At 39.8% G+C, this 15340-nt stretch overlaps 1 protein-coding gene across 1 annotated transcript; it reads left to right on the forward strand.

The window, feature by feature from the left end:
• Positions 1 to 3653: 3653 nt before the first annotated feature.
• On the forward strand, positions 3654 to 11022 carry LOC143018011 (uncharacterized). The gene is made up of 2 exons (XM_076173049.1): positions 3654 to 3741; positions 7188 to 11022. The coding sequence occupies exon 2, from the start codon at positions 7384 to 7386 to the stop codon at positions 10825 to 10827; it is 3444 nt and encodes a 1147-aa protein (XP_076029164.1). The 5' UTR covers positions 3654 to 3741; positions 7188 to 7383; the 3' UTR covers positions 10828 to 11022.
• The last annotated feature ends 4318 nt before the right edge of the window (positions 11023 to 15340 follow it).

Below are 15340 nucleotides of genomic sequence, written 5' to 3' on the forward strand. Positions count from 1 at the left end.
TTGTTCACTTGAGTTTCACTGCCAGGAACCCTACAGCCTCAGAGTATCCAAACCCTGAGCTCCCTCATGTATTTCTTTGGAAGGAAACATTGGGGTGTTGTCTGTGCTGTACTGGTATGGGTCTCTTTTTAGAACACCTTACCCAAATACAATAAAAGTGGGACAAATGACGGATACCTTTATGTGGTGGTCCTGTAAGGTGGACATTAAATCTGTCCGTTTTCAAAACCTGTCAACCCCCCTTGTCTCCATCAGGAGGAGTTGACACTTGATCTCTGGATTGGACCCAAGATCTCTCTCTATCAACTTTAACTGTACTTCTTACATTTTTTCACACATGTAGACCTGACAACTAGCAACTACTCTTCCTATAACTTTCACCCAGTAACATATAAACAGTCTCACACTGATACAACAAACAGTCCAAAGTTTCTTCCTTGAAAAATCTGTGAGATTCTAAGGACTGTTGTCAGCCACTGTAATGCTATAGGTTTTCAACTTGTTGAAAATCAAGGGAATTATTGATTGATTACAATAAAGGTCTTGACTAATACCTTCAACCAATTCTGGTTGTACAACAAAATTCCAACTATCAGAAAAAAGAACATGTAATACCTATTCAAAACCAAATAAATCACAGAAAACCCACAATCATACAGACCAAACTCGTTGCCATTATATTCAACCTGATAGAAAGTGATGTGATGTGATATGGTTAAATGTCACACACTCCCCACTATCGGGAGGCTAGGACGGTGCCCCTCACAGAGGGCTTTGTAGCATGAAATTTAATGAACCATGCCCTTGGTTCAACTTCACTTGTGGCAGGATTTGAACTGCCCTCACCTCAACCTTCGCCGCAAGTAACGATGCCCTAACCCGCTCAGCCAGTGAGCTTCCTTGATAGAAAGACTAATTGCAATAAGAAATATAACTAATTTACCTATCTTCCAAAACCAACATAGATTTAAGGAGGGGCACTGCATGAACATCTTTCTCACAAACATCACACGAGTGCTGGAGGAATTTAACAAGAAAACACCACTATAAACTATTGTCATGGTAGCAATAGACATAAAGCATTTAATATAGTTCCTAGATATATACTATAAAAAAAAATCCTAGGAACAAACACCTACAGCAGTGACAAGAAAATTTCTTAGCTGGCAGCACTGCAGAGTAATCCAAAATGACCAAATTTCTAGGACTAAAAGACCACAATGGAGTACCCCAAGGAGCAATACTCTCACTTGCATTATTCAACCTCTTCATAAATGATCTTCCAACACCAGATCTAGAGCATAACACCAAAGTAGCTTTTGACTATTTGGATGAGGAAATGGTCAATAAAATATTACATACACTGAATACCAAAATTGGAGTATGCTGTGACACTATGGACATCCAGTACTAAAAAGAATATAAAGAATACAAAGAGCAATGTCAAAGATGGCACCAACACTCTCCAAATTGACATATGAACAAAGATTGTCAAAACTGGAACTACCAACTCTGGGACAAAGAAGAGAAAGAGGAGATCTACTGACTATTTATAGAATCATGAAAGGAATGGAAGTCCTAGATAGAGATGATTTATTGAAGTGGGACAAGAGAAAAACAAGAGGATATCAAAAGAAACTCAAAAAGGATAATTATAGAAGAGATCTGAAAAAGAATAGCTTCCCACACTGAGTGGTGGATATTTGGAATAAATCAGATAAGGCAACAGTGTGTGCAAATACTATTCAAGAATTTGAGAACAAACTTGATGCTGAAAGATATAAAGATGGGTCACTATAAGCATATAGCTCCCTTCCCATATAATACAACTAGGTAAATAAAACTAGGTAAATATATACAGATCTGCTAGACAATAAGCAGTACTAGAACCCTCTTCTCCATTATAAAGGCGAGAACCAGCCAAGGCATGCACGGACAGCAACCCATTTGTTTCTCTTTCAGCTGAGCTCTTATCTTTCATCTTAGCATACTACTCAAACATCTATAACAATCTACCACCCATAGCACACAAAACACCTGTTGGTTTGCAGTCTTCTTATTATTGTTTATATGCTCTTCATTATTGAGCTGAATGATAAGATATCTTATGTTGTCCTTACTAATTTCCTGTTCATTGGCATAGTAGGGCACTACTTTTAAATATTCATTAATCCCCTTTGGAATTAGCTCTAAACTTTCGCTGTTAAGTTTCAAATTGTTTCCTCTTGCCCAGTCAGTTAATTATGGAATTAAAGTCTAGTATTGAACACTTTGCCGAAATAGAGGTATATAACATCTACATTGATACCATTACAATCTCAAGTAGTATGTCACAGGGCTGGAGTAGTTGTGATACACATGACCGACCACTACAAAAACCATTAAATTTGTTAATTGCACACCAGATATTGGACAATCTTTTTTCTCAATATTCTTTACATAACCATTGTAACAACGAGATGTTCAGACCATTGGTCTGTGGTTCTTTTGGCTCACTTCTTGAGCCCTCTTGTAGATTGGAGCAAATATACCTTCTTTCAGTAGATCAGAAATTTCCCCGTGTCTAATGACTTTCTATATATATTTGTATTAGAGTGATGTTAGTGCTTTGAAACATATCTTCAACAAAACTGCAGGTATTGTCTGGTCCGGCAGCAGAGTTTGGTAACATGAATATATATATATATATATATATATGTATATATATATATATATGTTAGCTCTACTGTTACCGACACTTTCAGTTCCCTTCTGTGATACTGTAATTCTTCATTCACTTTTAGCTTTCTTCACTTTCTTTTCATCATTGTATTGTAAGTCACTCATCTGTAGGCCCCATGCCTCTTTCGTCCTTCTTAGTCAAGTATTTAGGAATCAATATGGGGTGAATTAAACGTAATTTTCTTTTTCTTTTCTTCCGAAAAATATCACACTTCTACAACTGGTTTGTAATAATTACAATAGAGGAATCCCACCTGGGATCCTTGTACATCCACCAAGCCAAGTCTGCTTCGACGTCATTATTAAATTCCTCCAATAACTTTGAACGTTACAAATAAGTGCCACCCTTTAAGGGCGTGACTTTACTTCCGTGCACCAATAATTTCTTTCCTCTTCCACCCTTTTCTACAATCAGAAAGGCTGTTATACTGTCTCAAGCAATACTGCTTACACAAGCACTTTTGTCACGAAGCGAAGTGACTTAGCGTTTACATTTCGTAACATCAGCACCTCTATCAATACCCTAGCTTGTATTTACAAACATTAGACGGTAAGCGAGAATACGCAACTCTGCAACTTCTTAGGTAATTGTTTTCAAAACATGCAAGTCGTAAAATGAATTCCTCGCTACCTACCCCTGTATCTACCTACTTGTCTACCTCAATCTACCAGCCTCTTACAATATGTATATATATATATATATATATATATATATATATATATATATACACACACACACAATATTTTTTTTTTCGAAATACCCGTTCTATCTTATCATTATTCAATTTGTGAGTCATCATAGATAGCCCATCTAGAATAACTCCCTCCGTAATAGTTTTATTTTAGTTAACCCCAAACTATTTTTTTCTAGCGACGTGGCATCTTTTGATAATAAAGAAATTTATACATCTGAGTAGCAACACCTTTCGCATCACTTCGTGACATTGTAACTGTGACGTAATGTCGTCGTTCTTACCTGAAAGTCCGCTGACCTCTACATTCACGCCCGCTGTCTGACTGGTATGTAATATATATTTGTACATGGTCACATTGCATATCATTGTTTTAGTTTATCCAATATAGTTTTATATGTAAGATACATGTCTTTGTAAGTTGGGCTTACAAGACAAACGGAAAAAATACAATGTTTATGATGCAGAGAAGCAGTGAATGTCATATACCGGTATATACGGTATGTATGTGATACCGAAAACTAATCTTTGTTTTTAGAAATGATAACTTACATTTTAATCCTTTCGCTGCATTTTATGATTTGTATTTATTCTTGATGTTGCTGCAATGTTTTATAAATATTTGAGACATCACTTTCGCTTCGTTTGATGACATTTATTTTGGCTGCCATCAAACTTTCATTCACCTCTGAGCCATTTCTTCGGTACCTAAGGCTATATTGGACAACTGGCACTTATTTTGGCTACTGCTTATTTTATCCATATTTGTTGAATAGTAGACCCCATTCGTCCTGTTTTATTGTGTTGATTGTAGTTACTACCTAACGATTTTATTCAGCTAAAGGAAATTCCCCCGACTTTGTTTCTCAATATATGAAGAAGGTAAGTTTCAGAGTAAATTGTGTATAATTTTTAGTAATGTGGACATTTATTCATGTAGTAAATTGAATGAGCTAAAGGATAAATAATATGACCGTGAAACCAGAGGCGAAGTAGTCTTGGAAGGGAGCCCAAATTATGTACAGTAGATATGAAAGCAGCATCGTTGAATATTTAAAAGTCAGAGTGCAATAGATGAAGTACTTTTTCTAAACCATCCACTCCCTTTTAGGAATGATTTTGTAAACTATCCCAGTCGATTCCACCATCGTAATAGTCATATTTTGATTAAGATACGTGTTTAAAGAGCGAATTTCCGAAGAATTCCGAGGATTCCCAAAATGTGCAGCCATTTGTCATGCATCGGCGTAACGTCTTGGGGAGTCGACATTGTACAGCGCCTTAGAAGTGGTTATTGCGTACTCGCTAGCGGTTTCTGTTGAAAAATGTCGCAGAATTTAATTGAATCTGAAGAAGAGGAATATGTGGAGGTCGTTCATTATCCGTCCAGCCATGTATGTACGAGTGAATTTATATGAAAGAAGTGATGAGGCGATGCAGCTATACACCCTATGCACTTAGGCTGTTGGGAGAAGGAACAATCACTTGACACTCGGAGAGATGTGCGGGATTCGAACCCACTACTAAGCGAATACGAGAGTAGCGCGATGTATGGATGTTCTCTCTTGTGGATTTAAGACGAAATCTAGAAATCTGTGGGAGGTTTTGACAAATATTCACAGCCGCTGTGAGGCTGTGGGTTTTCCATTAGTATTATCATCATTCTCCTAGAAAGATATGAACTCCAATCAGAGTATTACTCTGTGATTCAATTTTTGTTTTATTTATTTTTTTATTTTTTTATCTTTTTCCAAAAGTTTGGTTCTTCGTCAGTGGGTTATAGGATCCACCCTTTTTCCTTTAAGAAATATATAGGACTTAATATTTACTAACAGGACTGTATTTAAAAAAATTACGTTTCTGCCATCTCATTGACCTTGATAAGGTCTCATGCTTATATCAGGATGATGCAGCATATGTATATTTCTTGCAATAGCCAACATACATATTTCTTTTCTTTTCCTTTTGTTGAGAAGACCTAATCTATGCATGAGTATATTCTAATTTGTTATTAGATGGGAGGGAATGACATTTTTAAATGAATGATCACCATCTCTTAGTAACTAAGAGATGGTGATCATTCAATCAAAGTCAATCAAAAACAAACAAAAATAATAACAAACAAATAAACAATATAAAATGTCAGGCATTACAGCATCTTGCTTAGGTGTTCATAAATGAACTAAGACTTAGTTCGTTTATAAACACCTAAGCAAGATGCTGTAATGCCTGCCATTTTTTTTATATTGTTTATTTGTTTGTTATTATTTGTCTGTTTATTATTTGATTGGTTTTCATTTATTATTAGTTATCTGTCAATTTATTATTAATCACTATTTACCTGTTTATCATTTAACTATACCTATGCACTTACTTTTATATTATTATATATTTTTTACTTATCATTGTTATATTTTCTTCTCATCCGACCGAGTTATGGACCAGAAGGTCTCCTGTCAGCATGTTCCGCCTTTGTAATCCTTTGTAATCCTTTGATACAATGGTAATAAGCTTACATGCTTTTTTGTGTTATCCTCGGCATTTGTAATTGTTATTTCGAACTATGTGCTCTTTTCATTATCTGCACTTCATGTACAGTATATTGATGCAATGCCAAATAAAAATTATTATTATTATTGTTATCATTAATATAGTAATAATAATAATGATAATGTGGATAGGAGGTAAAGGGAACATATTCGTCACAATGTATACATAATAATAATAATAATAATAATAATAATAATATAATAATAATAATGATAATGATAATATTATTATTATAATTTTTATTAATTATTATTCATTATTGTTAATTATTATTATGTTTTGGTTTGCTCCAGGTAAGCCTTGTCTCCTATGGCGAGTGTAGACGATTGCATTCACTGCCAGGGAAACTCCTCTGTGCTCTCGTGGGCATTCCCAAGAAATGATTTGTGTAACAAGCTTTTTTTTTGTGATTTGGAGGAACAAATGAGCGCGTGTATGGGGAAAGGGGATTTTTTGTTCTGCGTCACGGGGCCGGTAAGTAGGTCGTGTGGCTTCTTCGTTTGTTTGTTTGCTCATTCATTCATTCATTCATTCATTCGTTCGTTGGGTTGTTATGGGTCACAGCTAGATCCCCATACTAGGAAGCTATGGAAAATTCCAAAATAACATATTAGAAAATGCTTCCAGTATCCTTTTTTTTTCTAGATTTCAGAACTTTCCGTTCAGAAATTGGATATTTTCTAATTATTTTAGATTCTCGGTTGAGAGAACAATCTTTTCATTGTAAAGCATGAGAGAGTTTTTGGTCCATAACCAGACTAAATGCAGAATAATGAACAAATATATAAATGAATACATGTAAGATTGATATACACATGGATAGAATCGAATAGGGGAATGGATTATCGGTCAACGAACAAATGAGAAAATGAATATTTGATTTATTTATTTATCTATTTATTCATTATTTTATTTTTTTGCAACACAGGCAACAAGCTAAAGTTTCTTCCCAGGGAGATCTGTTTAAGGCCTAAGGACCGTTGCCAGCCACTGTGGGGGTTCTAGGTTTCCTGTCTGTTTTTCATTTATTTTAATTTTCTCCTTTCACAATTCACTAAATCCTGTGGTTAATCCCAGATGCCAATGTTACCTTCCCTCCCAGTAGATGAAAATTTTCTATCGCGATAGAATCTGAACTCATGTCTAGTTTTCAGGTAGATGGAATATAGAGATGGCACTAAAGTATTCCTTATTAAATGTAGTAACTTTAGATCTTTGATTCAGGTAATATCAACACCTCACGGTAAACCACAGTGTAGCGGAACGGTAGGCGAGGATCGTCAGAGCCGAGAAGGTAATTGACGGTATCCTGGTCGTGTATAACGGTGCCCGATGAGAATAAGCTGCAACCCCATTTTGGAGGGATTATTGACTTATCTCTGAGAAAAAAACTGAACCGCCTCTTACCTTTGGAGACGCAATGTATCGTTCAAAAGTCAACGTTTTTGGACCAAAATTTGAGTTTGATGTGATGCGAACTGATTTGTCTTCAACTGAATCAGAGTTTTACGATGTGGGTAAACGCCTTTCAATGAACAATATAGACAAAAAACAAGATATCCTACACACGCGCAATATGAAAATGGAGGTTAATTTTCGAAATAACACCAAAAGTCTACCGCGCATTCGTAAAACAACCATTGGAAGGAGTCCGTTTCTTTCCCAAAGAGAAAAGTCGATGACTCAGATAAAATGTTCCATCTGTTCGAAGACATTCCTCTGTAATAACCCTACGAAAAACTGTCTATGCCTTTTGTGCTCCAGAAAGGCTGAGCTTCTGCTCAAGTGTATTGAAAGAAAAGAGTGTGAATTGTGTTTGACCATGTGTACTTTTCTCTTGCACGGAAGGTTCTGCGTTTCATGCAAGGCAAGGCGGCTCAACACAACAGCCAAACACAGATCATATCGACCGGTGATCAGATTTTGTCGATATTGTGCCCAAAAGGAGTTGTTGACAGGTAACACAGTAGATTACATTTGTAGCACCTGCTCAACATTGATTCGTCTCTTCACAGACAACTTCTCCAGCTACAAAAGATGCATATATTTTGATTTTCTTTATGCGTTTACTTCCAGTAGCGAGGACGAAGATAGTTCATGTTGGTTTTGTGCTTCTCATCTGCACAAGGAAACGAGCAAAACTATTTACGTAATTAAAACTGTTCTAAAAAAGAACGAGGTAGGAAATAAGATTTCTTGGGATTACAACAAATCAAACTCAAGAACGGTGGAATGCAGATGCGAGTCAACTCTTTCACCCCGATGTATAGAAAATACTCCAGGCTCCAAAAGTAAGAGGAAGAAGTGTAAAACAAACGAAAAAGAAATATTGAAAGAGTGGAATACTGCCCAAAATATCAGCCTCTACTCGCTGGGATGTGATGGTAAAACCAAAAAAGATTGGACGGGCGCTAAACAGGAAAAGGATAAACATTATTCCAGAGGTAGAGGAAACTCCTTAAAGGAACCGTTGGCAAAAAGGAAGTCAACTCGGGAAGGGCAAAAATCATCGAGGAAGACAGTAGCGTACATTGACAAAGAGTATATACCTCGTGGAGGTACAAGAAGGAGAAAGAGCAGAATTGTGCTGGAGAAAGAACCCCACCCTGACGCACACGGCACTCGAGAAACTTTGAACACCGAAACGGCGCGACTTACTGAGGTTAAGAAGGGCAACATGTCCGCACTTAGTACAGATGAAGAAATAACTGACATGCATCCAGTTGTTACCCTTGACGGGGACATTATTATGGAGATACCCATGGATATATTAGAAAATGCAGACTTTCTAAAATTATCGAATGATATCAACATTGAAGACATTCAAGATTTTACGGGTGAGGATAGTAACCCAATCATTGGAACATGCACAGATGTTGCTGTAAGGGATTGGAAACAAACACTCCCAGGTGAAGTTGAAAATAGTGTAATACAAGAATTAACAAACGACTGTAAAAGTTATACTGCATCTTTGGATAAGAATGGAGGTTCAGAAACTGATATATACAATCATACAAATGCAGATAGACACACCTTTTTTAATGTTTGTGAGCGTAATGATACTCAAGCACTCAATTGTGGCTCTCAGAACATAGACACAGAAACGCTCACAAGGGATTCTAGGACAGAAACTCAGGAAATGTTGAAACTTTGCGAGACTTCGGACGCGCAGACATCTTCAACACACCTATTTAAGGATATAAACTTAGGGTCACTGTTAGCGGACATACTAAAACAAACAAGCAGCTTATGGGACCCTTCCATGCAGAGTCATGTAAATGACAAAAACGACCCTCTCGTGCACAAAGAATTCAGTAATAATGATAGCGCTTTCGAGGTAGAAAAACAAGGCGAGATCAAGACTGACAAATGTCACACGGGAAACGCTCTCGTTTATAAGCATGTGGATGGAATGAGTAACAAATACACGGATCACGTGAGCAGTACATCAGTGTACAGTGTTCTGCAAGGGATGGTTCCTGCAGTCAGTACCTATGAGGCAGCATCACCTCTACAGGGACCTGGCATCGAGAATGCATCTATCGCTGGTTGCCATGCCAACACTTACACCAAGAAAAACATTGTCACACACTTTCCGTCTTCAATTTGCATAAATACTCACACGACGGTCGCAACAAAAACATATTACCAGAATAGCAATGTATGTGGCACCAATGAAGGACACAGTGGATGGGACACTTGTGCCAAGTATTCTACAGTTGTCACTCCAGTAGATCCTAGTGTCAGTGGACACGATCCCCTCTCGGGAGCCAACACGGGAGATAAAAAATCCGACTTAGGCTCTTGCATAAGGGAAAAGGGCCCTGTAGTAAACAAACCCATGAACTGGACACCCACGTATCAACTTCTCACTCCATCTATCGTTCCAGATCCAAGCACGGGGAATCGACTCCCAGAAGTACAGGATGAGCTTCAATGTGCAGAAAACAGTAGTGGGCCTCACCCATCACGATGCACAGGTCGTGAGTCCAGGGACGCCGACAGTGACATTAACGTTTGCTCTCTCTCAGAATCCGATCTGACGCTTAGCAAAACAATGGCGTGCACTGGGAGAGATGATAGTGGGACATCGCCAAAATCCGAAGAGGTGTATCGGGAATACGCGCGTCTCCTAAGGAACCCCCAAACCCTTAGGTGTCGCGGTTGTTCCAATTGGCTCACATGGTTCGAGTCCTGCAGAGGGAATGTTTGCTTCATGTGTGCGGAGAGGCTAAGGAAGATTCAAGCAACAGAATCCAGCTCGGTCTGTGAAAAATGCGTCAATACTCTGCGCCCTAGAGACCATTTTCATCTGGGTATAATTTGCAAAACCTGTTTTTCTCTGGTGCAAAAAAGTCGGAGGAACCCCGTCCGATGTGAATCCTGCAACAAGAAATTGAGTAATAATGAAGTGGATGACGGAAGCTTTTGCCTTCAGTGCCTTGACAGGCTGGACGACCTGAAGTACCTGCATGGAGCCCAGGTCAGGGCTTGTGTCGGGTGTAACCGGAAGTTTGGTAGCCTGGATGTACACGACACGTACTGCTCTTTCTGCAAGATACACGTCCTTTATAATTTCAAAGACAAAAGCCGAATCCATAACTTCTGTTGGCACTGCCAAACCATGTGTATGGTTAACAACAGCAACGTGCTTGTTCTTTGTCAACCTTGCCTCGGGCTTTTCAGCCACCTCGAGTTCTACCTTAGTCGGTATGTCAAGTGCCTCTTCTGCGGTAGAATGTTCCTCATAAAGGCTCATTTGGGCAAAGGAACGTGTGGCAAGTGCAAAAGAAAGAGAAGGACAAAGCCAGCTATACAGTACAAAAAGCAGAGTAGAGATGCCTCTCATCCTTTGCCTAAATGAAAAGTACGACCAAATTAAGCAGTGGTAACAGTGAAACCGCAAGAAACCAGGCTGACCATTTTATCTCAAGGAAGGAATAGAATATACAATGGCTACAGAAAACTTAAAGAATAATGTGTAAGCAGTAACATTTGGAAGGGGTAGCGTTTCTATCAGCCGAATATGTGAAACATATATTTCTTTTCAGGTTAGAAGAACAGGAATAATTTTCTATTTTGTAGTTGAAAATATTTCTTAATAAACTATGTGTAAACTACGCTTATTCATTCTTCCTATGGTTATCTCTTAAAATATATAAAGGAAGATCTAACTGTAATTCATTACAAATCATTTGTATCCGCGTTGGACGACATACCCAGAGGATTAATGGGACTAATGAAAGTCTAGCGTACAATACTTTCTCTATTATACATTTGCTCAAAGACTCTGAAGTCTTTGCGAGACGGACGGACACGCCTGAATCCACCCAAAGGTGTCAGTGATTATTTTGTTTAGATAGCAAAATCAAATAACTTTTAACCTCGACACTCAGTATTGCGTCAACTTATGCTTACCAAGCACTTATTAAGATGATGCTTTGGGTAGTGAGGCTCTTGAAATTGGGATATCCTGTTCGAGTAAAAGAAAGTCTATGTGATGCAGTCACAAGTCTCATGGCATGAACAAAATGTAAAGTTATCTAATCTTTTAAGATAAAATTAGATAACTCTGGATAGGGATGACAGGAGGAAAGGGAAATGAAGCTGCCTAGTGTAGGTCTTATGTTCTCTTACAATTTCATCCATTCTTATGTTCTTATGTGTTAAATCGTCTGGGTATTCCCTGGCAAACGACATGACGTAATCAACCCACCTCCTATCTGAACTCTTTTCCTTCTTGGCCCCCAACATATCATCCAGAATCCTTCCTCACAAGTTATATGATCACATCATATTCACAAAGTGCCCAACAAACAATCTCCACCCTCAAGTCCCACCAGCCGATGATCCACAAATTCCATTCATGGATCATTCAAAATTTCACCCGCTTCGAATCTGTATCCTTCTGTTGGGCACAATCCCATGTTGGCACTCCAGGCAATGAAGGAGCCAACAAAGCATAGGAGGAAAAGTGTTAGAATGGATTAGAGCTTAGATTAGTAACAGAAAACAGCGGGTCACCATAAATGTAAATAAAATCTAGGTGGGGCAATGTAACTAGCGGTGTCCACCAGGGTTCGGTTTTGGGTCCCTTGTTCATTATGTACATGAACGATGTTAGTAAGTTTGCGGACGACACTAAAATAGGACGCCTAATTAGGTCAGGAGACGACGCAGAGATTCTGCTGGATGATCTTAATAAACTGTTAACGTGGTCGGTGAAATGGCAAATGAACTTCAATATCTCTAAGTGTAGCGTGTTAAACGTAGGGCTACACAACCCCGAACATAGATATAGGTTAGATAACACGTTTTTAGAAAAATTTGAGTGCGAGAGGGACTTCGGAGTTCTGGTGAGTCCGGACCTTAAAACCAGGAAGCAGTGCATTAACAACAGAAATAAAGCTAACAGAGCATTAGGTTACATTGCCAGGACGGTAACGAATAGAAGTCCAGAGGTAATTATTGAACTCTATCTAGCGATAGTTAGACCCATCCTTGACTATGCGGTACAGTTTTGGTCTCCGTCCTACAGAATGGACATCAAATCACTAGAATCAGTACAGAGAAGAATGACCAAAATGATACATGGACTCAGAAATTTGCCTTACGAAGAGAGGCTTAGGCACCTTAACTTACACTCTCTGGAAAGACGCAGAGTGCGGAGTGATCTAATTGAAGTGTTCAAGTGGATCAAAGGTTATAACAAGGGTGATGCAAACAAGGTCATCATAATAAAACAACAGGGCAGGACTCGCAGTAATGGGTATAAACTGGACAAATTTAGATTTAAGAAGGAAATAGGCAAGAATTGGTTTACTAATAGGGTGGTCGATGAATGGAATAAACTTGGTAACCATGTAGTAAGCGCTAAAACTATCAGTTGTTTTAAAAACGATTAGACAACTTTATGGATGGGGATGACAGGTGGTGATGGATACGGAGCTGCCTAGTGTAGGCCTTATGGTCTCTTGTAGTCTCCTTTATTCTTATGTTCTTATGTTATGTTATCCGCGCCTGTTGACTCCCCCACTCTGTTACTAGTTACCAGTCCTCCGGTTTGTAATGCAATGAGATGACATATGGCAGACACTAGAAACAACACCCAAGAAACTACCTAAAAATAATTAGGTCCCCACAAACTGTACATCCACGGCCGTCCTCAGACCAGTATACTTACCTAAGAACAGGACATTCCCTCCTCATACATGACTACCTCATGGCAAGAAACGACCTTTCCGCCTGATACTGCGAATATCCCTTCATAATGCCACGCATAATGTTAGAATGTCTGATTTACACAACACACTGGTACAGCCACTCACTCTCTCTTCTACCCCCTCAAACAACAATGACATTATATAAAATCTTGGGCAAGAAAACGACAATGTCTCTGTCCAGATAATGTGTGACGACGGCCTGAGATTGTCCACAATGATAAAAAACGCCGGTAACTCAGTCTACAACAACCATACCACCATCACCAACAACACAATCATCACCACCACTACCACTGCCACAATCTCCTCCACCATCACCGTAACCATTACCATCACCACCACTTCTACTTCCATCTCCACCACTACCTCCACCATCACTACCTCCAAAATCTCCACCTCCACCACCATCACAGTGACTATTGCCATCACCACCACCTCTACCCCTACCTCCAACACCACCGTTACAACCACTACCACCATTGCCTCCATCACCATCATCATTACCATCACCAACTCCATCAGCATCACCACCACCCCACACCACCACTACATCCGCCATCACCACCACTACCACTAAAACTATCGAAAGTAGTACTCAAAACTATTTAAAAAAAAAATAGTTCTTCAGCAGAAATACCATCACCACCAAAACCATAAGCATGATCACCACTTCTACCACCACCTCCACCACCACCTCTACCACTACCACCAGTATTCGCAACGGAATCCCCAGAATGAACATCACCAGCAATGAAGGAGGAGGCCGAGTTGGTCCCGGATGATGGATGCTCAGCTTTGGTTTTATGATCGACAGAACGAGATAAAGAGGAGACCGCGACGAGGACAGAACGGGGGGCGGGGCCAGGGGAGAGAGGATGGGGGCGGGGTGGAGAGGGTGAAGGGAAAAGGGGGGAAGTGGTTGAAGAATTCAAGAAGAGTGTGTGTGTGTGTGTGTGGGACGGGAAGGAGACGAGGTATGGTGGGGTGGAAGCGAGGATGGGTTGGGGTCAGTTCAGGCTGGGGCGGGACCGAGGACGGCGAGGGAAATGGCCAAAGTGATCATTTGCTCGTGAGGCTGTCACCAGGCGACGAACCGCCCGTCCGTCACTTTAGACTTCGGAGGGAGCGTCCGCCACCAAGGGGTCGAGGTCCGGGGATCCGGGGGGTGGGGTGGGAGTCAATGATAGCCGGGAGAGAGGGTAAAGGGAAGATGGGAATGGTTAGTAGAATTCAGCGAGGTGCTGCATTGGCCGAACACGGGACTACACTCCGTTCATTTGAACTTGGCAGACACTTTCTTCACCTCTGTTGCTGAGTTATTGGTTACTGAGGTCTTCAGATTTCGTCGAGTTCCAGAAATTTGATCATTTCCGATTTTTTTTTTCTTGTGGGTGTATATTTCGTAAAGATTGTTACTCTAGCTGTTGGTATGATTTTCGTTCTCTGATTAATCTCCGCCACACCAAAATGAACAGACCATGGGAGGTCGGTGAGAATTTTGTTAAGCAAGAGAACCTTGCTGTAGACTGGACACTGAAATATGCTAATGACCCCCAGTGGCGCCGGATGACAACTGTGTACAGGTTTTGCAGTGATGGCGCCGCTATTGTTGTTATTTGTGGTGGCACTGGTGGTGTTGGTAGTGGCGTCTGCAGGTCACAAATTGACATCACGGCCACAACCACTAAAGAAGAATTAAGAACAATGGTGGAGGTAACAGGAGAGAGTTGTGTTTGGGGGTCGGGGGGACTTGAAGTCAAGAGGCAGTGATGTCTGTCTTTGGTGAGCTTCAAGTAAAAGAGGTGGATGTCCAGCTCTGATGAAGACGAGGGTGTAGGCAGTAGTGATTCAGCTTTTCATGACGACATGCAGAGATATTGGTGTTTATTGGAATTATAAAAAGTTCGGAAACGAGAGAATGGCTCATCGTCGCCGACGTCGCCGACAATTTTAGGAGAAGTAGAACCAATATCATAGAGGGAGAGAGAGAGAGAGAGAGGGAGTAGGAAAAGAGAAGTGATAAAGAGATAACGGAAACGATGAAGAGAGAGACGGGGAAGAGATACAAAGGAAAGGGGAAAGAGAAAGAAAGACTTAGTGACTGTCTCTGGATTATGCGGCACAGCAGAGTTAGAAGAAGGAGGAGGAGGAGGA

This window comes from Oratosquilla oratoria, chromosome 33 (genome assembly GCF_046742065.1).
Source record: "Oratosquilla oratoria isolate Oo_2021 chromosome 33, ASM4674206v1, whole genome shotgun sequence".
In the NCBI taxonomy this organism is placed as follows: domain Eukaryota; kingdom Metazoa; phylum Arthropoda; class Malacostraca; order Stomatopoda; family Squillidae; genus Oratosquilla; species Oratosquilla oratoria.